The sequence below is a fragment of the Columba livia genome, chromosome 9, assembly GCF_036013475.1.
Source record: "Columba livia isolate bColLiv1 breed racing homer chromosome 9, bColLiv1.pat.W.v2, whole genome shotgun sequence".
In the NCBI taxonomy this organism is placed as follows: Eukaryota; Metazoa; Chordata; class Aves; order Columbiformes; family Columbidae; genus Columba; species Columba livia.
Window position 1 is genome coordinate 5,633,741 of NC_088610.1, and position 26,048 is coordinate 5,659,788.

The window sequence follows — 26,048 nt, forward strand, 5'->3', positions numbered from 1 at the left end:
TAAGCATTCAGATGTAGAAGTCTATTTCAAGTTCTCTCATTCAAGTTATTGCATGTTATTTGAGACAGTGCAACTCGCTATATAAAAGCTTTTTGCCAGAAACAACGCACCAACAGCACTAATTCCATCCAGCCTTCCTTTCAAAAACAGGGAAGACTCTTCATTAAAATGACGTGGAGCATTTGCTGTCCGGTGCAAGGCATCTTACTACAATATATATATATTTTTTTAATCTCAGAGTATTTCAAACATTTTTCTAACACCTCTATACAAAGTCAAAACATAGCTGGAAATACTATGGCAAATAAAAATCTTCCTTAGGCTAAGAACAGATTTAAGTAACTTATTGCATACAAGTGACTGGCTTACAACCACAAAGTTCTCAGCAGAATGAGAAATGAGATGTTGATCTTGCACAAGCCCAGATAGCATCAGTTTAAAAAACCCTGTTATTTTTCCTGAAGCACTTCCAAACCTATTAAACACATCAATTAAAAATCAAAGACTGAACAGGAATAGTTAAAAAATAACTGTATACTTACAAGCTCTGTCAGCTGCCTGAGCTGTCCAATTTCTTCAGGTATTGAAACCAACTTATTATTACTCGCTATCAAAACCTTTAGCGGTAGGCTACAGAGGTGTACTGGCAATGTTGAAAGCTGGTTGCGACTTTTTGGACAGAAAGAAAACAAAATCATCAGAACTCTAATGAGAAATCACCTCACATCTGAATGCAATGAAAGACACATGCAAAAAGCATCCACTTAGATGACCAGTTTTTATATAATTACTGTAAAATTAGTTCTATCAAACCCTTCTTCATTACTTGCTTTATCTAATTATGTGTGAACAAACTCTGAATATCAAGTACCAAGCCTGACCAGATGTTTTCAAACACAGTGCTGGGGAATATGATATTTTCCTGTCTTTTCACGTGCTTTTGATAACTGGCCACCCCTGTCACAAAGGAGTGTGTTTGAACAGCGTTTTGCAAAAGCCCTTACGACAGGTAGTACTGCAGGTCAGCACACACAAAATGTCACAGAGAAAGTCATTACTTACTCAATTAGAAATATACTTTCAATATTCAGTAAGTCATGTGGATCAAGAATCTTGGTACAACGGATTCCCCTATTCCAAAATACAGTCTTGGACATTTCATAATAAACCACAATTAGAGCAAGTACGAGGTCATATGACTGGATTGTAACCTCAGGTGAGAATCAGGCAGAAAAAGAATGGATTGTGAAAGACAAAGATGTCCTTCCAAAACAAAATGTAGCAAGGAGGAGTCACTGGATAATGAAAAGAAAAGCTATTAGGACCTTAACTAAGGCTTTGATTGGGTGTTGAAATTTACCCAAATATGCTGCTGTATCATTTCATGCTTGAAACACCGATTTCCCTACTATTAAGGCAAAAAAAAGAGATGTTCTGAGCAACAGGCGAACCAAGCGCAGTTTGTAAAATGATGGTAATTGGACTGCACCTACTGGAGATCACAGCAATAGGAAACCCATACCTGATTCATATCCTATTCCTACAATTCTCACCATCAATAAAAAAAGAAAATAAAGAAACATAAGCATAATAAATTGGCAGAGGTCTAACAGCAGAAGGAAATGGCCTGAAGACTTTTGTGATAGATATCACTGCCAATTTGTGATGAATGACTTTCCACACCTCATAAAAGACCTTCTACAAATGGAGGACACTGTACACAGTTGAATTCCATCAACAGGCCAAGTTGCAGCAATTAGCTTTTAATGCTGGCAGAGAAAGATCTTTAAAAGACACCAGTAGAGCGAAGGTAAAGGTCAATTGCATAAGCCTTATTCAGCTGCCGGGAGCCGAATTGTGAAGACTATCCAAAAGCTCCATCCTCTCTTTTCAGTCTGCATGCCTGCGTTTCACATGAAAACTACTGGAATTAATTTTTTGAGTCCTTTACATTGGAATTAGCTTTCCCTTCATCCTCCACTTCTACAAGCTGTTGTTTACTCCTCATGCCCCCTGATCCACTTAAGTGGGTAAGACTGGTTTGGGTTGCTTTGAATCAATGACATACAACATAACAATGTGAAGATGAGACACCATGTTAGCGTTACTTATGGATGCATCGACATTTATAAACCTAGACTACTGATGCTAGAGCAAAATTTCTGAGACAGTCGTTACCTGATATTTAGAAACGTTAAGGACTGTAAGTTCAGAACAGCCTCTGGGATATATCGAATGCAGTTCTGGTACAAGTTAAGACTCTCGAGGGAGACAAAGTGACATGCCTCTGCTGGAAGCTCTGACAGTCTGTTCCGGGAGAAATCTGAAGGGAGGGAAAAAAGAAACATTCAGTCTTAAAACTTCACGAGGACAAGTATAGTCTGTATATTCGCCGTCACACACAGTGATGGAACAATTGGACAGGAATAATTTTCACTGTCCTGCCTGCAAAATTTTCAAGATTATGAAGCAACTCTCACTTCACACACGAAATAAAACAACATCTTTTAAAATCTTACATCTGCAATGAAAAAGGGAGAGCCAGATGGAACATTCCTTTCATAGTCATGCTTAAACATCCCAAACTGCCTTCTGCTTAGAGTAAGATGGTTTAAGATGCTGAAAGCCCAGCTTCAAATCTCTGTTCCAGGACCATCTCTAGATTATGGAGTTGGTATTGGCTGGGCAGTGCTGTCATGAAAAGAATCATAAAGTATTTTTCTCCCAGCCCCCTACTAAGGTACCCCCTGCTATACAGAAATCTCAGCTTCAAATTTCTGGTCTAAAATATATCCTTTATATAGATATATGCATATTTGTAGGTTACAGTTCCAACAGGGGAAGCATGAGGCACACACTGTACTCCATCCAAATCATTCCCTCCTTCAGAAGGAGATACTAGTTCGAGCCTGTAATCTCAACCGAGCAATGGAGGGATTTTCAATAAAAGATCTCCCCAGCAGGAGAGAAATGCTCTGCTTGCTGCCAGCAGTAAGGTTTACTGCTTCTTTGTGATCATACATTCCTTGCTTGGCAAGAGACACAAGTTTAACCAAAACCACTACCAAACGTTTGTATTTGAAGAATCTATATTTTTCCTTAGCCAGTTCCAATTACCAGTCCATACGTATGAAATACCTATCAGTATTACTCTCTTTCAAGAGTAAAAGCTGCATTGTGATAAATAATGCAGTTGCCAAGGGTTCTTTTTCCTGTAAAGGTGAAGGAAAGCTCTTGCTCATACATGCCAAAGGACAGTTCTCACAAACACATCCAGCGCTTAACTCTCACAGGGGTTATTCTCACACCTTGTGTCAGCAGGGAGTCCCTAGAGACAATGCCTGTTTAATAAACTGACATCTCACCTTTACATTTTTAAGGGAGGGCAGACATCCGTTGTAAAAACCCATCTGACCTGAATCGGTGTTACGAAGGATTAAAAAAAGAACATAATCCAAATCTAATTGCTATTTTCTTCATTTGTTTTGTATTTCATTTTCTCCTCATCAGCACAAAAGGATAAAAGCTCCCACCCCAAAACATATACAACAAACTGACAGCTATCCTGCCTCGCACTGTTCCAATGTCTGCTGCTCTAGGTTGCCCAAGGAAAATAAGACACTCCAAGAGCAGCTGGAGCTGACTCTAGGTCTACATCAAGGTGTAGAACAAGCCATCAGCTACTATTGATAAACAACCAGTAATTCAAAATCTCAGTAGAAAGAAATACTGTGAAAAACTTTGTACTTGAAAGCACAAGTGGGAAGGAACTGCATTATCCAATCTACAGGTGTGACTGAAGCCAACTATAGCAGAGGCTACGGTGGGTATCAAGTTCAGCAGATGTTACACAGTGCACACACATGAGAAAACATGAAAACCATGGGAACTTCTAATCCACCAATACCAAAAGGTAATAGGGAACATAGCAAAACTCCTTGTTTGTTTTGCAACGAGTATAAAAGAAATTGTAATAACAACAGTAAATTTATTAATAATAATAAAAAAACCCAAACACACTACATGCTTCTTTGCAGCTTGTGTCAGCCTCAAACATGAGGTCAGCTTAAACTCATCCAAATTTGATTTTGGAAACCAAACACTTTAAAATGAACATTTCTGACCAGCTCCAATAGTGGGAGCTAAAATTACAAAACAGAAGCAATCATCGTTAAGTCTGCATTGCATATCTAGAATTGTTTAACTCCCTTATGACAGAAAAAAGTTCGAGATCTTTGTCCCCTTTTCCATTTTTTGGGACGCAACCTTCCCCCTGCTTTTTTTTCTTCTAAGAGCAAAGAAGACCCTGTATTCACAGATCGCTGAAGACAGCTTCCATAAACATCTTCGTCTTACCATACACTAATCCAGATAAAACCGCAGATAAATGCATAAAATGCAAATAAGGGCCACAATGATGGATCCTGCTTCCTGCTACTGCCAACCCCAAAGTTTTCTTACTTGTGTTGCTCATCCCAGGCCCTTTGTATTGCCAGAGTTTGTGGGAAACTCTGATTGAAATTCAATACAAGAGTTTTTCTGATCACCTGATCGCACAGCCCCGTAAACTCTGTGCCAGCACCAGGGAGAAAACAACAGCGCGGGCAGCAAAGTCCCCTGTTCGGGCAGCAGGGATTATTTTGCCGATTTAACGCACCCATCGAACTCCGGCCTAAGTGGAAACAGCAAATGAATTGGACTGAGTAGAACCTGCTTAAGAATCTGTAGACAGTAAAGGAATCAGTAAAGTGGACTTTGCTTCTGGTCTTTAATTGCATGCGTGGAAAGGAATCAGTAAAGTATTTGTGTATATCCTAAGATGCATATGAGTGAAATATGGCTATTATAATTTGAACTAGGATTTATTTGTGTTCACATTTCATGGGCTAAAAATTACTGTTACCTTTAAAAAGGGTTCTTCTAGCCTGCTAAAAATGAATGTGTTTCCTTGAAGACAACATCATGTGGAATTTTGGTAAATGAGAAGCGTTCTTTGGAACTAAGCTCTTTGTGAAAGATAAAAAAGCCAACGGGACGAACACAAAAATGAAATCTCAGAGTGGAGCCAGATCACTGACCCTTCCCATCTTAATTGGGATTCTGTTCAGAAAGCCATAAAATCCAACGTTATATGTGACTAGAGAACACACTACTTTTCAAATTGCATCATTCGGCATTAAACGTAAACTCTTTCTGCTCAAAGAAGAATGTTTCTCTAACATCAAACATTCGCAGGGCTGTGTTTGCACATCTTTAACTTAATCTGTAACACAAAGTTTGTCTCCAAAGGAAAATCACTGATGCATAAAGCTGCACAGTTTAGGGTATCGGGTACTTTAACTGGCTACATACGCTATAAAGAGAGGGAGCTGCAGCTCAACTGTTGCTGGCACTCAGACCAGCTGGGTGGTGGTGAATTCCAATTCATCATGGGATGCTAATGTGACCAGTCCGCTAATCCTGTTCCGATGGGAATATGGCTTCGGCTCCCACTCCAATTAACTATGACAATGAGGGCCAGTTCTAGGCCTGGCCTGCGCTACAAAACATTGATGAAAATCTGCCATTGTCACCAGGACATGTATCTGCATGTGTTCCCCACACACATTTAAAATCTTATTTATTTATTTATTTATTTATAAATGTAAGCCAGCAGAGCCTCAATTTTGGGCTGTCTGTTCAAAACCAAAAGTCAGCAATCACCGTAACACCCGCTGGTGAAACGCTGGCGTAAGAGAGATGGTGACATTATGTCAGCAGCTGTAAATTGTTGGCTCCTACCCGCGATGTAGGTGTCCCTGTTGTCACTGTGTGACGCCAGCCATGAATGCGCACGAATGCAACAATACGGGTATCTGTGAATTGATCTAAATCCTGATGGTGACACCGGCTCCTACATGCTGTCCTCAACTAGGACGACTACAGCTGAAGGGCAAGAAAGGGTTCTGTTCCCCTAAAACTAGGAAGCATGTGTTATATCTTAAAAACACAGGTTTCCTTTTATACCAGACAAATCTAAGATATATTAGCTTGCAACTTACAGACAGAAATATATTTTCATATAAATAATTAGACAAGCCAAGAGGGCTGACAACCAGTATAGTGACAAAAGGAAAAAGGCAGAATGGAGTGCTATAGAGGACAAAGTACAGCTGCTCAAGAAACACATGCAAAATCTGGAGCTGTGTAAACACGCTTTTTATCCCCACATGCAACTCAAAGACCAGAAGCAAATTCCACAGTTTCACAATGATAACAACAAAACCGCAATCATCAGCTTCTCATAAAACACCGAAGAATAGCCTTGAAGTGGCTGATGTAATTGTAAGCTCGCACATACAGAAAGCAGCTCACCTGAACTTGTCATTTACAGCTACTGCTCTCACATGTCAGGCTGCCCCATGGAAAGGAACTGCTCAGCTTACAGACACGTTTCAGATAACGTCACTAACCAGATCTTTTGAGAAAAGTGACGACATTTAGAATTAATTCTATTAGAACAATTAATTGCATTCCCAAATGCACTGGGAGCACATTGTTATGTATTGATCCCAGTTTTATGAATTGATTTGTTTCACCTGCCAAACATTTCAGAAATTGAAATTAAAATCTGAGAAGAGCAATCCTTGTGATCCTGATGATTTTCAGGAAACATTCCCATAAAGCTACTAAAAGAAAATGAATAAAATGAAAGCACAGTCCTAAGCAGATGAGCTACTGCGATTATTATACTGACTGTTTTCTTGCACAAGAAAACCCAAAATCATGATAAAAGAATACCTCTGATATGATTCTGACTTTGCAGGTCTCTGTACTCAGTACCTGGCAATGTTTTCCCTTCTAAACTCTAAAACCATTGGCATCCTCAGAGCTTCATTTCACACCTGCAGGATTTCCTGACACCACAGTGGTGGCTTTTACCTCTTCCTGCCTGCTGTGACTTAACACTGCCACTTTTGTCATACCCTAATTTAAAACAAACCTCAGAAATGTCATCTCCTGACTCACCTTCTACCAGCCAGTCCTGTCAAACCTGAGCTCTTCCCAACGATTCTCCCATGTATCTAAGATACACTTGTTGTACAACTACTAAGCTAAGGTGAAAGAAGGTGGCATTTGCTGACCAGAGATGAGGCTCTTCCTTGTTTTCCTCGGTGATGCACGCTGCCAATGCAACAGTACCACTGCCCAAGCCTAAATACCCAAATAACAGGCATAATGAAGTCTGTTTTCACCTACATTATTTTTGTAGCCCTGTAATGAACTACGTCCTCCAATTTCTAATTTAAATTCCCAATATTTCATGATGGAAAATTAGATTCAGACATACATCCTTGATACACTTATCACATTCCAATTCTCAGCAGATCCATCCTCGATACTCATGATCACATTCCTATTTAGCAGCAGTACCAGCAGCATTAAACCGCGTTTTAACCATTTGCATGGACTAACATTTGGTAACCAAGAATCTCCAAGCCGCTGTTTTTTGCAACATCAACAGTGTACGATTTCTGCAGTTACAGAAAACGAGGCAAAGGTCAGTGGTTTCTTTCACATGCCAACTTTGCACCGCTGTCCCTGAAACACAGAGTTTACCACCAACCTGCTTCACCCACCTGAGAATGTACTGCAGAACACGCAAAACAAATTGAAAGATCACACTTCACACTGCGATCAGCCCTGCAGATTTCCTGCCTTGTGTGCTAAAGACAAGGTTTGTATCACGCTTTTAATCAAAGCTGTTTAATACTGTTCTTTTTAAAACCTGTTTCAAATCATTGCCAAATCATTGTCAGGTTTCAGATGTGTGGATCAAAGTTGCACATGTGCTATTTCCTCTGGCTACACTTTTAAATTGGAACATTCAATACAAATAACAAAGCTTCTTGCCAAAGGTTGTAAAAAACAAGAAAAGCCTTCACTTCTCTGAAGAACTCTCACAAATCCCTTGCTTGAAGCAATTTACCTTTTCCTTCAACACTGAGATTCCCAAATGAAACTTTGCTAGCTTTTGGTTTTTTTCTATAACTCAGAGCATCTTACGAACAGTCACACAAAGGAGTTTTGCAGAATTTACCTTACAAACTGCTTCAACTACACTAGTGGGATTTTTTCATGTTTGCTTTGGTTTTTAGCAACTCTTCTCCATTAAAACACATCCCATAAAACCAAGAAATGAATCAAGTACAACTCTTCCTGAGCATAGTCTCTGCAACATTCACCGTTCTCTGTGAAGACTAGAAAAATCTATGTGCAAAGATCTGTAAGAACTTTAATTATACTAAATAAGAGAACTCAGTCATACCTGGGATCAGAGAAAAACAGAACACCAACTTCCATTCTCCCTCCCTTTTTTTCTCTCCATGTGATTTTAATGTATATTTGCTGTAGTTTAGCTTTCTCTTTTGCACACAAATGAAAACCTCACAGGTGTCACCATAAAAAACACTGACTAAATACAAACACGTATTTTACAGTCGTGCACTTGATGTCAGCTGCTGTATATCCCAACAAACGCACAATTTTCTCATAGGCGCAGACCACATGAATACTGCAAGAAGAGGAAAAACATTCTAATCAGGGTAACAACTTGCAATACGGGGCCACTTCCTCTGCAAAGTAATTTCGTTTTCCTTTTGCAAGGAATAATAACACTTGTTTATTTTAAAAAAAACCAAACCAAACCAAAACACAAACCAAAACCCAACAAGCTCCAGTCCGCGCAAGGAACTGAGAACTCCTAATGTTCCATCAGCTCCTGTTGCGTTTCCTCTGGTTGGCTGTAGAGCAGAAAAGTCAGTAGCCTAAATGGCTCAAACTGTCAGCTTTAATATTTCAACGTAGACCCTGGTTTCACAGTCAGCAACTCTAAGCCAGCAAAGGGAACAACTCCTCACTGGCCGTGTGTTATCATCCCCTCCCTTGCGCCAGCACTTCCAATTGTGCAGCCACACAGCCAGTCGGGTCTCATCACTGAGAGCAAATCCCACAACAAAAAAACAGAGCCACAAATAGTTTTCAGCCCTTCTGAGGCGTGATCTGATTCACGCTGCAGTTGTGTAATCTCTAACATCAATATAAGGACAAGAATGTGTGGCTGCACATGTAGAGAAGAAAGGGACCATGAAATTTTGCAGTAGCTGAGATTTGGACTAGCTGGTTAATAGTAACAGTGAAACTGCCTATTGTTTTGTTCCTCAACACACAGACTTCTAATAAAACACAGAGTTCTTCTCAGAGTAGCAAATACAGGTTTGTGATAAGGCTTATATTATATTCCCAAGTTTTGCTCATTACAGATACATAGCTGTGCACACAACACAGTATATCATGGCACACGATGGAGCAAAGCAAACACTTCAGCAATGAGATGCAACCACTTTTCAGATGAGCAGGGGGCAGAACTCAATAGCTTTAAAAGGGAAGCATGATGAAGGAATTCAGGCTGCAGACAGAATACAAACAGTGACCACATGCGCTGCTACAGCAGACACGATGCAAAGGAAAACTGTTTATCCATGTTTGAAAATAGGCATTAATTCTAAACCCTTCCTATGGGGTTTGAGGTTAAAGAAGTTTTTACATATGCTTGGCTTCCAACATTGGATAGACGCCACCACACACCCCCCATCCGCCCCCCGAATCTTCTCTCTTCCAGCAGTTTTGCTCCCTTTCCTCACTAAACTTGGGCATCCAGCCAACAACATAATCAAGCTTCTCTTTCAAACTACCCTAAAACGTAAAGCCCAACAAACTAAGTGAAAGTTGGAGAAGCAACACTGCAAGAGATTTAACACTGAGGAAATGAACCAGGGTCTCCAGCTCACCAAATCCGGTTAAACTGGGGAAGTTCAGTTCCTCCCTGGCCAGCTGCGTTGCAGCTCACTCTTTTTTGTGCAAAACATACAGCATTTATGTACAGAGGAAGCAGCCTTTGCACTGTACCTACAAAGCTCGTAAGGCAGCACACACCCCTTCATTGATAAACCTGGTTTAAAGGAGGCTATTTTAGTTTGACCCGAAAATAATTTTTACTGAATTTAAACCAAAAAAGAAAAAAAATAGTCAAATCATAGCAGAACACCTGTATGTCTAGCTTTTCATACCAGTTTAACCAAGACAGTGTACAACGGTATCTGAAAGCCTTGGAGATACACCCTTTTGGATTCAACTATACTGGCGCAAAACTGTCACCTCTATCAGATATTCCTTACCAGCCCTTTGCTGTCAGCTACTAATTCTGCAATGCTTATTGGAGCACTTCCCACTTCACATCAGGCAGAAAACCAGTCAAGTTAGCTCACATGGTATTTTTAGGTTGTTTAAACTACTGCAAATGTTGCCTGAAGCCATCTTAGGAAGGACTTACATGAACCATATCTCCAGCGGATACATAAGGGCAGTGACTTCCTTTGGCAGCCCAGGCTCCTTACAGTAGCTGTTATCTGCACATCAAACAACAAGTTGAAACCTTCCCTTTACAAAAACTTTTAGAAAAAGACAGGAGGGAAGAAAGAAAATCTTTCATCAGGATTTTCTAAGCAGGCATTACTCAGAATTGAATCAGTTCTAAGTCCCCATTACATAAGCATTCTATTTTCTTCTAGCATTAAGCAACCATCTCAGCTCATTTCGTAAAAGTTTTGCTGCAACACCATGACTTAGAATCATTACATGGTTCAGATTTGCTGCTTTGATTCAGGCCCCCAACCCCAACATACACAACATGAATTTCACCTCTCCTCCTGTATTTCTTCCTCATCTGTTTTTATTTTTAGACACGTGCTTTTCCCAGTTCTCACACTCAGGATTATGAAGAACAAATACCAGTAAATGGACATTTTCCCAGCAAAAACATCAGTACTTTACGCTATTTTTACTTCCCACAGGCACAAGCTCATCTTGTCCTGTATTATTCAGGAAAGACATACCTCCATTGTACGGATGCTCTTTCCCAACCAGGAAACAATTCCTCATTTTCTTTTACATCTCTTCGTTTTCCCATAAATATTTCAAGACAACTGACCACTCAAGACAAGAGTAGAACTTCTCACTTTCACTGGGGCAGAACCAACCTGGTTGTCACTTTGTAACTTACAGCTACTTGTTCTTAGTGATCTGGTTTACAGCATACAGGAGAGATGAACGGCTGCACAGAAATAGGAATGAGCGTGGCAAAGGGCTGCAACTTCTTCAGCCGGTTGTGACAGTGTCTCCTGAAACTACACTCAAGCATCATTAAACCTCAGCTGAAAACATTCTTTTGCAGGCTCAAGTTGGAATGCTGAATCTAAAAGTCAATTAATACAATTTTTTTTAATCTTGTTTAGAATTTAAAAGCTTGCTGTTGTCATTACAAAACTTTCCCTCATTTCATGCTAAGTTATATTGAAAAATACACTTCAGTACAGACACAATGCAAGCTGCCACCTCCAGAACAAAGGGCTGAGCTTGTGTTGCAAGGGGAAGACATTTGCTCAGTAAGAGAGAAGGCTGTGTGGTCAACGTGGCAACTTCTCATTTCCTTACTTCTCTAAGTTTGAAGAAACCCATTTTTCTCATGGCAGTAAGCACTCGGAGGGCTTCAAGGTCTTCACACACAGTATAATCTCCTTCAATTTCATTTCTCTCACCTTTCCATTTTTATATGGAAAACCTGCCACTTGCAGTCTGTACAGAAGGTACCACACACAGAAGTTATGTAAAATAGAAAAGACTCGTGCCAAGAAACTATACCGTACGTACAACTCCACCTCACAGAAAAGACAGGAAAACACAAGTATGATAAATACTAGCGCCTCCTTAGGCTCTAAGATACAATGCTAGATACCATAGTCTATAGTTTAAACTCCATCATCAACTTTTGGTTATTCAGAAAAGGAAGGGTAAGGAAGGGTCAGATAACATGGATAAAGCAATACCACAGGTTAATATAACATATAATGCAGACTGTGTACGTAATGACAGTGCTGACAGAAGAGTTATCAAGACTTCCTAAGCAACACTGAGCCAAGCTAGAAAACCCCCACAAAGAAGCACAATGCCTTTGAATAAATTCATGTTGCCCAAGCTGGTACTCCAAGTACACCCATTACAGTGTTAAACCACCCTCAACAAGCTGTTCATAGCTATCGAGAGTCCTACCTGAAGAGACCGGCACTGAGGAAGATTTCATGCTACTGTCACTTTGCTTAACGCTCCACTCTGGCTTTCATGCGTATTCATGAGATACCTCATCTCATACACTCAGCAATTGCAACAGCTCTGTGACTAAACCGTAACCTGGGGAAGCAGACCTGGCTCAGAATAAAGGCAGGAACAGGTCAGTTGGGAGGGCTCGAAATGTAAAATGCAACCAACAAAGACTTCATATTTCTACCATTCATCTATTTCTTTCCTAAAAGCTACTACTCACTTCGATTCAGCTTAATATTGTACATAAAATTGTCCGTCTACAAGTTTTTTCACATATAAATATGTCAGCTAACAGAACAGCTGCAATTTACTGGGTATTATGTTAGTTTTGCATATTCCCCCTATTTATTTCACCAATCAGTTCAAAATATATTATGTTAATCCCTTTTCTCCCCCACAGACAGCTGAAGTAGAAGGATGTATTAAAGTCAGCAATAGATGAACAGACCATAAAGAAAAATATCATAGCTGTGAATACATTTCAGAATGTCGTAAGTGGAGTTACAAACAAACCAGCTCAAACCAGAACTGAAAATTCAAGGGTCCTAAAAAGCAGAGTGAGTAATTACACATAAAAAGGTCAATTACTTTCAGAGAAAGTCAAGCATTTCTATAAAATTTTCTGCCTCTTATTACTGCATTTCTCTGAAGCTTTTAATAGAGTGCCTCCCTATTTACAGCACTTAGATACAGCTTCATGGGGCTACACAGTAAGGTCATCGAATACGTCTCATACCATTGCAGACACTGATCTGTCTCCAGCAGAAGGGCATTTTATTGAGGAGGAAAGTCAATAAAGTCCAACAGTGAAAAGGCCTATGTTCTCTTAATGAATCCTTGAGGCCATCTCTCATGCTGACATCATCCCTAACAAAAAAAGTCTGTTACACTTTACACAAGCAGTGTTGCAATTTTGAATAGGACAATTATTGCCAGAACTCTGGAAAAAGAGCTGGAGTCCTCCCAAGTCATCTGTGCAGTAGAAGCCACTTTAGTGTCAAGAAATAAAACAGTAGTATAGGATATATCTAGTAAATGGACTGAAGTTGGACCAAGGGTTGGACTTGATGATCTCTGAGGTCTTTTCCAACCCAGTCGATTCTGTGATTCTGTGATATGTATGGAAAAGATCCCCTATCAAACAAAGAGAACAGCCAAAAGATGAGATAAATGACAACAACTGCCAAAATATATGTTCATAATATGAAATAAATTTTGAATCTTGAAACCATGAAAGTCACCTTCAGTCAAAAACACACCACACAGACATTAGCAGGGATCAAGGACTACAGAACTGGTGGTCACAGTTTCATATACCTTCACTTTTTAAAAATTTATGTTTGCTAAAAACTACTAGTAAGGCTATCAAAATAATTGTTACTTGTTACATTCTCAAATATTTTGAGTTGACTTGTATACTTTTTTCCACCAAAAAAACCCCAAACCATTATGAATCCCTGGCAGCAAACACACAAAACACAACTGAAACTGTTCCAACTACAACTGAAAATGTGTTTTTTCAAACACAAACCAAACCCATCCCTGTTCAGGAAAATCCTTAAATCAAGGTTTAATGGCAAACATTTGTCCTAAGGGGCTGTGATGGAAATTAACCTCAAACTGCAGTAGTCAGTTTTAAGGTTTTTGGCTGGTTGGCTCTATCCATCCAGCTTCTTCTGAAAAACACCAGCTTTGTGCACTTGACAACTCTGTACTGGCTCAGAACAAACTGCATGGAGCAGAAAATATAGGAGAAGGAAAAGTTTTTGTCCTGCTAGACAAATTCTTCACAAACACTGAGCCACAGAAGAGAAGCCGCGTGGCGAGTGCCCACATGGTCCAACAACCACAATGAGAATTCCACTCCCAGAGATCTCTGTGATTCCATTTCATAACGACTGTTTCGACTGCTAGTATTTTCAGAGCCATACGTATATAGAAAACCTTTTTTAAAAAAGTGATAATTTGCAAATATGTGAAAAATCCAAATGGAACAAATCTCAGAGTTACAGAGGAACTGCTTCGGCCACACTAACACAGGGACATTGGAAATGCAGGAAAGGGCACGAGTGCTGCTCAGCAACACGACACCCGCGCGCTGCCCACGGCCCATGGAATACTTGACCGTGCTCCAGCAGAGCAGGGTTTCATTTTACAAGAGCGCTTCACAAAGTCAGCAGAGAGGGAACAGTGCAGTCAGGAACTCAGCTCCTCCAGCCCCCCCGGATAACATTTCCTTGGGTACAAAAGGAATCACCCAGCAAACAATTGACTTTTAAAAAAATTTATTATTGTTTTAAAGCAAAAGAGATTTGCTTTGAAAACGGAGCTAGAACTATTGTCAGATTGTAAACCCATGTGCAAATCTCTGGATCTATCGGTTATATTTCCTATTAAAAATTACGTGCATTGTTAAAAACGTACATTTAATATTCGTTCAATCTATTTGTTGTTTTTTTCCCAAAACCTCTCTAATGTAACAGGCTTGGGTAAAAAGAGGGACAAGCCTCCAACTTGGGTGATGCAGCAGGTAAACTAGTAGTTGCAGTACCAGAAAAAAAATGACCAACAAATTCAATCCCAAACCACAGGAAATAGATCCACTGCAAAAACACTCCCTGGATTTTAATCAATACACTTAATGGTCATAATTGAACTTTAACAACTTTCAGCAGCCTGCACAGAGGAGTAGGGAGACTGAAGGGCTCTGTTGCGGCAAAGGTACTGGATGGCTTAAGAGCCCCAGAATCACAAATTTGATTTTCACTGAACAGCAAATAACCCAAAGAATCACACACAGCAAAATAGAAGGGTTATATATCAAAAGCAAATGGCCCTGATACACATTTTTTTAAAAGACAATCCATTATAAAAATGGCACAGCATTAATACATTCATTCAGCTTCAGTATGAATATGGAAGCGATCAGCAAAAAGAAAGCAGTACGGGCAGGAAAATGTGAGTCCAACAGGATATTTGAAGTTTATACAAAAATAAAACTAATGATAAAGCATCAACAATAGTGATGGTAATGGATATTCCCCTTGCCCTGAAAGTAACATTGATCTTGTTACTCTAAACACAAGATGATGAAGAAAATCTATTCTGAGATAACTAGCAGCACAGAAATGCATCTATACTTCTCATAGAAGTAAAATAGAACTCTTAAGATTGGTATAAAGCAAGAATGAGAAACTTGTGAGAAGTCTCAGCATAAAAGATATTTGAAAATAAAACCATTTTAGTTTAAATTTCACCTGATATTTAACTTTCTTTACAAACAAGAATTTCCCCATCTCTGTTTAACTGAGTGTTCTATAAATCACGATCTCCACAACACCACAAAATATTTTTACTTATCATAAAGGGCGTCTCCAGCTTTACAACTGTTAACATCCCCAGTTCCTCCTAAGTATTGTCATCCCTGCACAACATGCAATTTTTTGAGATTACATAATGTAGTAATATAGTTCCAAATCAACTGGTATGGAAATAAAATACAAAGGCCTGCAAAAAAACATTTCAACAAATTTAGTCTATCTAAAATAGAAAACTTGAAATGAGATTAAGCGTGGTGTGCAGAGGTGTTTGTAGCCACAGAAGTATTCTCAAAATCAAAATCAAAATATAAGCTTCAGATCTAGGATATAAGTAGTTTGTTCCACACTCTTTATAACATATCTATCATTTTTCATGTTTATTGAACATGCTCATAACCATCTGCATGCTTGTACTTGTGATGAATGTAACAATGTGGAAAAAGCATTGGAAGCTGAATCTCTAAGAAGTATGGCATATCACAACCAAGGGTCTCAGAATAATTACGATACAGGTGTGTTTTTGTAATCTCTCACATTCTTGATATCTTAAAGTATAGCCCTGGGAAAAAGTTAATTCTTCAAACTATAACAAGCCAAGTCAGAAAGAAACTATGGTTTTACCTTCATAGTAAGTTTTCATTTGTTTGTTTTTGTTTTAACAAGAACATTAACACTCCTAAAGGTATATTTCTGATAGTATAGACAGACCTTTAGGTAAACAGCAACAGATTGTAAAAACAATGCTTTTCAATAGAAAACCAGCCTCCTTCTTATCCTACATGAAGAGAGAATAAATCTCTTGTTCAACACTATTTGCTGACTTTCACCACATCCAATAGCCAAGAGCAAGAAGGATTTAATACTGCAGGAAGATTTTTAATAGTTGCTGTGCATTTGGGCACTAACAGAATAAACCAAAATCTTCTAGCTCTTATTTAAAATGACAAGTTAATACTATTTTGGGCTCAGGGAAAAAAAAAAAAATATGGGGATAAAAATTGCAAGTGAGTATCTTAAAAACAAACCAAACAAATGTTATAATAATGAAAAATTTTCAGTTAAATATTGTCTCATGATAAATGATATAACAGCACCTTTAAACTGAAAATTCAATCTGAAAATCAGATTTTAAAAAAATGTGTTTTCAAGTAGAACAGGAACTACAAGACAGATTGAACAGTATCAGCTGTGGGGGTGGGTAAAGGGGTAATATTCTCCATGAAAATTTCCTTCACCATGCTCAGAATGAAAAGTTAACATTTAATAATCAGTGAAGGGTAACATCAGTGAAGATTTAAAGCTTTGCTTCTTACACTATAACTCTTAAGGGTAATTACACCAATTTTCTGACACACAGGCATCCCTGAATGATGGGATCTGATTTGCACAGCAGCAGAACAGAGCTACGCAATATATAATACTTGAATATTTATTCTGCTACACATTTACAGATCAAATGATCAATCTGCTGTTTTAGCATAGATGGGTTCCAAAGATAATTTTTTTACCCTGCTAAGCACAAATCTACCCAACCCTTGGCAAGCCAGCAGAGTAAAAGGAAATAGCAGATATTTTATGGCTCGTAACCACATTCAGTTGTGGCCCTCTACAAAATCATTTATTCCATAGCTGAGCTTGGAGTCAATGTCATTATGAGAACCTAATTGTCCTGCTGTTGTGCTCAATGACACTCTTACTCTTAGAGAACAGCCTGTATGACACCAACTCCAGGACCAGTTAAAAGCCCTGGGCTATGACTCAATTAACAGGTAATACATATGGCCATAAATAATAGTAATGATGAAATAAGCAGGTTTAAATTGCTACTTGTCTCACCGGCACCCTAGAATTAATGTTCTCCTCAGAAGCAAAAGGAATTTTCTACCAAATGTTAAGATACTGATTATTCCTCTTTTTATCATGCTAACGATTTGGATGAGAAGACTGGAGTTGGCAATGAGGCATTTGAGACAGAGGGCAAGACTAACAAGGAAAGAAGGTTAAGACATGGAAACTGGGATGAAAGAGATTAAGAAAAAAATGGGCGCAGATGAGACAGAACTGAGGTAACATATTGCTGGGGACAAGACATGTGACAACAGGTCTCAGGAACAACAACCTACTGCTCAGGTAAGAGAGACCCGATGGACGTAAAGGTTTAAACTACGCTGAGAGGTCGTGTGGATGCCAGCACGATTCCACTTAACCGAAATTAGAAATTCAGCCTGAATTTACAACTCAATGTTAGGAAAATAACCTAGAAAAGGCACTTTTATTTTGTACACAGAAAACTCAGTTAAAAACCCAGGTAGGATTGCTAAATCAAGCACCCAGACAGTATAGTCTACAATCAAAGATGCCCATGTAACATTAATTGCTCATTTCCTGTGCATATCTACTGTCTACAGGTCTTTAATTAACAACCACATCATACTTTTCATTCCTCTTCAAGATTTTTGTGTTCAAGTATATTTCTTCAGACAATATGAAATTTCTGTAAGAATCAGGACTGATCACAGTAAGGGGCTTGTTGAAAAACATTAGGGGAAAAAGCAGGGAATTATAGAAAGAAAAAAAGGATGGCTAACCTGAAAGCTGGTGAACTCTGCTTTGGGAAAAACAGATTGCATCCTATCAGTGCCACGCACTTCCTTCGTAACACTGAGCAAATCTTATAATTTCTCCAAAGGTAGCAATTAATCACATATTTTCATTTTTCTAGATGTTGGGTTTGAATTCTAGTACTCCTGAGAAGCCACCAAGGCAACTAAAGTTATTAAGAAACGCATTAAAAAACAAACAAACAAACCTTTAATATTTTGATTGCCCAAAAGTTCAGACACTGTGTTGAATTTGGTATCCCAAATCAGTAAATGCCTTCAAACTTCATATGATTCCAAGCTTCATATATATATATCTAAAATGCAGTAACATCACCTTGCTTCACTTCACAGAGATTGCATGAAAAATGATGTTTGAAACCTTTTCAATAGTAGGGAGCACTACCAAAAAGCCCAAGGCGAGAATAACAGAGCTAAGTTTCAACAATAAGCAGAATAAAGAGCCTAACATTCACATGGGTTGTTGAACAATGTGGGGGAGGGGGGGCATGAATAGATGCTCAGTAATCCCACTGCCCTCTGTGCAGAGCAGACGATGGTTAAACCCCATATGTTCCAGCAGCCAACACCTGGGCTGCAAAGCAAGTGGGATTTTTTTAGGCGTTTCCTAATTTTGCACTGCTCGAACTACATTTAGAGAAGACTATGACTGTAAATACTTTAACTTTCAAATCAATAACATTACCAGCTAGAAAATAATAGACTCGTCCCTCTAAGGAGACTTCTGGGCTCTGTGAGTAAGAGCAGCAGTTTGTAATGTGGAATCGTATGTGAGGCTGAAGTAAAGGACAATTTTGAGGACTTCAAAGGGAAAAATAAAGCCCTCTTCCTGCATATATACAAAAGTACCAATCCAAAACAATATAAAGAAAAGACCACAATGTATTACCCTTTGCGTTTTCTTTAAATATCTAAAATTCAGAGAATTAAAGCAATATTTTAACTGTAATGCAGTGATAAACAATGTGAATGGGTTTTCACCCCTCCACTTAGGAGAGGGAGACGTAGCAGCTGAAGAAGAAAGTGCACTGCAGAGCCCATGACTTCAGCTAAATACACAACTGCAATTCATTCAAGCTGTTTGGCTAACATCAGAAACCACGAGATCCAAGCCTGATTAGTTATTAAAGAGAGAAGAATCCTTGAATTGAGTTATGGCCTTTTTGTTAGCTACCATGTAATTTTATTTTTAACACATGCTATATAATTTGCAATGTTTGTTGTAACTAATTCTTTACTACTGTTTTTTCTACTGAAGAAACTAAATATGTCTACTGCAGTCTAAAGCTAAACCTAAACCATCAGTTTAAAATTACTTGCATAAAATAACACATTTTGCCAAATGAAAACATGAGATGCAAATCTGTCAGCAGTAGTTTCACTGAATGCGATTCAGCTCCATGAGCCATGCTCAAAAGAAAAAATTCCCAGGCCGACCGACTCCAAGGCTAGCATATTGTTTTACCAAAAAATAATGGGCACATTTACAACAAGTCAGTGGTAAAAATGGAGTTAAGGTGTGATTTCACAGTTGACGCAAATCAATTGAAGTTTACATATCTGCCAAAACAGGCCTTTCATAGTGTTTCCACCCTCTCTGTTTGCTGGCACCTGCACACATGTGAAAACATGGTGACCTGTCCAAGGGTTTGACCAACCACTTACCGGCTGAGTTCTCAGCCAGGTGAGTACGAAACAGCTCGCTGGGAGGCAACATGATTGCTGGTGTGACTGTGCAGCAGGAGATGAAGACAGAGCCTCCGCTTTTGGCATCAGCATGGAACTTGGATCACATTAGACAGTGTATGTATGACAAATTCAGGGAGTACTTCACCAATGTAAATTTCCTACCTCCAAGCACAGGTACAGCCACAGGAGAAGAGGGCTGGACACACCACAAGAGAAACAAAGACATTTCCTTTTTGCCTAAACTGATCTGTCCTTTATGTAACTGCAGGACTCAATATATTCTCCTCTTTACTCTGTATGTAGCTACAGTTATCTCCAAAAATACAACTAAGAGTGTGTATGCAGACAGGACAATGTTAAAAAACAAAACCAAACCACCCCCCAAAAAACAAACAAACAAACAAACAAACCAAAAACCAAACAACAAACCAAAACAACACACAAACAAAGCAGTCTAATCATCAGGGAGGAAGGGAAGGGGAGGATGATTAAGGGAGTAACTAGAAACACATGCAATCCTGAATACCACTCAGAAGACTTTACTGCTAGTAAAAGTTTGATTGTGGGGCATTTTTTTGTTGTTTTAAAAGATCAACTCGCTAAACAAAGGCATTCTGAATGTCACGCGTTACTTTTATTGCAACAAGGCTCAGAAACTCCAAACTCAGACTCCACTTTCCCAGTTGCTATAAAACGTGAGGCCTGAGCGCTAAGAGCCTGTGAGAGTTACTGCAGCTCTCCATCAAAACCCAGCAAAACTCATTCCTCAAAAACAAACTACGAACTATCACAGTCAACAGCTCTCCACATTTTGAAAGTAACAAAAAAAGCAAGAGAAATGACCTCAATTTACCAACTTACCTACGCACCAGTCTCAGATAACTCCATTAGCCAAGACCAAGACTTGTCAGTATTTATGCGCATAACACATGAGATCCAGGCTTTCTAATAACAGAAACATAACACAAAAGAAAACAAGAGGGAGCAATACTCAAATTATAAGTGGATTGACATAACTAGGAGGCAAGACCAAAAACTGCAAATGAAGGGAAGATGCCAGATTACCATCTAAAGTCTGTAGAAAGATTGTGATCCTCCCTCCTTCTCACCACTACAGCTCCTAGAACCTCTGGACAATGTATTTCTCTTGGGGTTTTCATAAGGGCAGAGGCAAGTACACAAATCTGAGTACAAGATTCTGAACTACCCTAATGCAATGTTAGAATTTTATTTATAATACAGAAACTCTAGACAATCTAAGTACCAACACTGTAAACTCTTCTAATAGCCTGTGACTTGAACAAAGAACAGTCCCATTTCCTTCCAAGTTATCTTAAAGACTGTAACAGAATTACATTCAAGATACAGTAACCCAAAGAGATTTTTCTTTTCAAACCATTTCTGGATGGTTTGGATTCTGCTGTTGTGGCTTTAAGAACAAATGTTTGGGAAATATGACCACTGCTGTATGTGCCATCTGTACTTCTCAAATCGTTTTACATTTAATCAGGTAATATCAACTAAATTTCTGGCAGGAAAGAAAAATAACACTGAGACTTCTTACTAAAGAAGTCACTTTAATCCTTCTAAATGCGTGTAAGCACTTAGCATTACAGAAATTTTATTGACACTATGGTCAGATGTTACTGTTTCTATGGAAAGCTGCTAAGAACAAAACTACAGAGATACCTTAGTGGCCAAGTCATTCCAAAGGTAGTAGCAGACAATTTTTTCTTCCTTTCCAGAGTCTTGCTATCCTTTTTCACTATTAATATATTCCAGAAACAAGACACAGTACATATAAGTATCTTACTAGTTGATTTCCATAAAACAGACATTTATTTTATTGCATAAACCCACATACTCCCATCTTCTCCTTTAAAAATGGAGACAGTGAGTGGTTTAGGTAATTACAGCTGCCATGGATGGTCTGACAAATAACTTTTCTGCTCGATGTATGCTTCAGGCCACTGGGAAAGCTGTCAAATAATGACATCAGAGTCTACATTAACACTGGTAAAATGCAACTGTGCTTCCTTTCACATTTAACTCAGATGCTTTATGGCCCTATTCCCTGGTTGAGAACAAAAATGAAATGAGCAAATGGGTTGTAATTCAAGCCAGATAAAATGGGGATAGATAATGCAGGTTCAGCAAAAGAGTATTAAAAAGAGCAGCACATTCTTGCTTTGCTAATGAAAAAGCTTGCTCATTCTTCATCATCAATAAGCTTTGTAAGCTTGAGTCACTTCCTAAAATTCGAAGTAAGCTCTAAGGGATGACCATAAAGAACAGCTGCTTTTCCCTCTTTCAGTATCTAAGCTATTATTACACTGCATGTCTCGTACATTAGCCACCCCACACATACAAGAACGCCAGCCGGACTCTTGCATCACGCGCTGCGGGGCCACCTTCCCGAGAGCCCACTGCGAAGCTCTCAAGCACAGACGGCCCTGTCTTCAATTTGATTTTATAATACGCGATCTTAATTCCAGCCTAAGTACAAAACAACCAGAGATTCACTATTACTTCAGTGCCTGAAGTTATCTGATCAGTTCCAAGAACAACCCTGAGCATTGATCTTGCTTTAGAAATCCTTCTGTGAGTCTTCACCGTCTGGCAGACAGCAGTGCCCAGAAGCAGCTGAGGCTCTGACATTACTAGAGAATTCACTTTCCTGGGAAGAATTTAGTGACTGATGCAAGTGATTAATAAGGAACTTATTTTTTCCACTGATACCTAACAGAAATATTATATTAACTTCCAGAGTAAAAATGCATAAAACCTGATCTAGTCATACAGTTTAGTTTTAGGTAGCCCTGCGAGAAGCAGGGAGTTGGACTTGATCCTTATGGGTCCCTTCCAACTAGAGACATTCTACAATTCTGTGATCTGCTTATCAAGTGTTTTTCCAAAGTTAAGTTATATCTGCCAGAAACTCAGCTCTGATGACTGTTTAGTGGGCAGTCAAGAACCGTACCCAGAAGTGATTACAGCCTGAGCACCAGAGTTAGTATTACTGTCAACTCTGAACTCATAAAAGATCCAAAGAAATGAGATCTTCCCATTGATTTAAGATTTGGGTATGTACCTTATGGCTGACATCTACTTACATGGATCCTCCCCTCACCCATCATCAACCTCAAAAATCAGCACAGAGCACCCAACTAAACTTGACCGAGCATCTAATCTCTAACATCCTGTTCCTACTGACCCGCTGTGCTGGTTCATCTGAGTTAACAACAGCTTCCAGGCTCGGCCAGTGGTTCTGTTACAGCTCAAGGCTACGCCAGATGCTGGTTACATTAATGAGGGATGTGATTCATTCCCACCTCTTTAGAATCAATGCAGTTACAGTGACACGCAATTACTTTTGTTAATACAAGAGCGGGAATGAGCTATACCAGTAGAACACAATCCACACGAGAGAGGTGTCTATTCTGGCACATAAAAAGGAGTAGGATTTGCATACCCATTGTTTTGTCTTCAGTTTTATAGTTTGGGAGGAATTCCAACGATTTTTATGAAACTCCACACATACGTCCCACCTGATGTGCTTCGAGTCTTTGTGGCACAGCACCCAGGAAGGCACTCAGAATTTACATTCTAGGGGGAGTATTTAAAGTGTTTATTTTAAGTGTTTATAACACCTGACACACATATACATTATACCCTGTTATTTGTGGCTACTCCCATACAAAAGAACTAAAAGTTACACAAGAAAGAAATTGTCGTGGGGCAAAAAGTGGATTAAATTTGTAGCTGAGCACTGAACTGAAAACTGGGGGCCTGAAACACTTGCATGGATTTTTCTCCACTGCCCAGTCTTATCCAAAACAAAACAGTCATAGAACAGACCACGCTAAAAAAACCCCACAAGATGAAGTTATTCACAGCACCCTTCAAAACAAGAGTATTTAAACAGAATGTGTCCCCTCAATGAGCTTTGCTTCTTACAACTTAAGAACAGTTCTAGCTTTTTTCTAAAGTTCATTGTGATGATAAATGCACAAAAGTGTATGGTATGCACTGCTGCTTATTAGCATTTAATGCTTCTTGAACAACTACAATGCAAATATTCATCACAATAGATGGGAACCTTGGTGGAAACAAGAATTCCCACAAATTGTTTAAGATTACAGTAAATGAATAGTATTATAAACAAAAAGCTCACATCCCCCACAAACGCATGATACATTTGCTTATAGATTAGCCCACTACACACTCATTATGCAACTGCATTTGTGAAAAAATTATACCATAACAAGAAGTGTTTTCTATTTATAGATGTGTTCCTGTCACACCACACTGTCTCAAGGTTTGGTTGGGCAATTTATATATATATATTAACAACAGATTTTTACATAAATAGGACATTACGGGACAGAGTATGAAGTCAGACAATTTTAAAGTCTTCATTTTTAATTACTTAACTGACAGTGTATTGACACACTAACAACGTGGTAAATTTCAAAAAGCAATGTTTACAGTTTATTTCTAAGCTACAACTCAAGAAACATAAGAAAATCTCAATGACTGCATAGGGAATAATCAAAGTTACAAACAAATGGCATGCTGACACCTTTGAAAACCACTTTTACTTCACTTCTACAACTAGGCAGTCAACACATAATCTAGATTTGCTCTATATAATGGATCGAGAAAACTTCTACAACCTGCACAAACTCTCACCATTTCCCAAGTCCCATCTCTCTATCCAATACAGTAATATGTAAACATAGGAACATGGTTTAGTGCTAGTTAGGCTAGGTTATGGTTGGACTCAATGATCCCGTGGGTCTCTTCCAACTGAAATTATTCTATGATTCTAAATGTGTTTTTCCTTATTACCAAGGTCCTTACAGGGAGAGTATACATTTTTAGTCTACTCCTATGAATATATTAAAGGAGCATAAGGAAAGAAAAGCGCCCTATTGCTTACTGCACCTTGTAAAATACTCCTTAAAAATCCCTGATGTTTTTACCCATATAACGCAGGAGAGGAAAAAAAAAAGGGGATACAATTCTGTTCACGGTACCTTTCATATCTTGCTTATAACTGTCAGAAATGACAATAATAAAAGCACAAGAAGGAGGTGTCTTTAGTGTGTGCCCTTCTTGGAAAGCTGGTTTGTGCTGTCAACAGCCCAAGATGAGAGATGGCAAGAGCGCCTATATACGCATTTATACATACAGTCACATATACATACATCAGAACAAGAACACGCCCGGCCAAAACCACATCAGTGAGCAGCACTACCGAGAAAAGCCTCAGAACTCTTTCAAAAACAGCCTCCAACAAAGGAAACATCTCTAGACTGGAGACGACGAATTAAAAACCCCAACAAGTGGAGAGATCTCGTCGGCCTGAGCCACGGCGGGGAGAGGAAGGACAAACAAACAGCGACAAACAGCGACAAACAGCTTCTCCATCCTGCCCCCCGCCCGGGAGGAAGGGCGGAGGGTGAAGGGAGGAGGCGAGAGCGCGAAGAAACGGCCCAGGAGCAGAAATCCGCGGGGTGCGGGGGGGAATCCCCCTCTGCACCCACACACCCTCTTAAAAAGAAACGGAGGGGAAGCCCTCAAACACACACCGAGGATATTTCTCCTCCGCACGCATCCTGCTTCAGCTGGCTGAAGAGACAGCAAATTCATCACCTCAGCCTCACCCTCAGCGGGGGTCTGGCTGTTCTCCGCCTCCCCATAACACCCCGATGGGCACAGCCGGCCCCCCCTGCCCCCCCCCACCGGCCGCCCCCAGCCCTGAGGCGCTTGAGAACGCAGGACGAGGCGTCCCCCGTTCCCCCGTTCCCCGCCGCCCTCACTCCTCACCGGCCTGGGTGGTGTCGCTGAGGTCGTGGTTGGCGGCGCTGGCCCGCGGGTAGTCACGGAGCTTCCTGCCGCTCAGGCTGAGGGTACCGCTGGCCGCCGCGTCTTCTAAGGCTCTGTCCAAGGACCGGCTCCAAGAACCCGGGCCTGAGGGACCAGGTGGCGGCGGACAAGCCGCCGCGCTCCCCGCCGGCATCGCGGCAGAGCCGCCCTCCGGCGCCGCCAGCACCGCGGCCGCCATTTCTCGCCCGCCGCCGCTCCCCCGGCTCCGCGCCCCACTGCGCATGCGCGCCTGGGGCCGGCCAGCGGCGGGGAGGGCGCAGGCGCCAGCCTTGACAGGGCACGGAGTGCGCATGCGCGGCCGCCCGCCTGCGGGGAGCCGGGGGCGCAG

General features: G+C 40.0%; 1 protein-coding gene across 25 annotated transcripts in view; it reads right to left on the minus strand.

Annotated features, from left to right (window-relative positions):
• Positions 1 to 25,954, minus strand: part of LRCH3 (leucine rich repeats and calponin homology domain containing 3) — a 62,031-nt gene extending 36,077 nt beyond the window's left edge. For all 25 annotated transcript variants that reach the window (XM_065072882.1, XM_065072884.1, XM_065072880.1 and 22 more), the window contains exons 1-3: positions 25,661 to 25,954; positions 2,179 to 2,323; positions 543 to 669 (exon numbers count right to left, since the gene is read on the minus strand). In XM_065072882.1, coding sequence (XP_064928954.1) covers positions 543 to 669; positions 2,179 to 2,323; positions 25,661 to 25,943 — 555 coding nt within the window. In that variant the 5' untranslated portion in view covers positions 25,944 to 25,954. The remainder of the gene's footprint in view (positions 1 to 542; positions 670 to 2,178; positions 2,324 to 25,660) is intronic.
• Between the last annotated feature and the right edge of the window lie 94 nt (positions 25,955 to 26,048).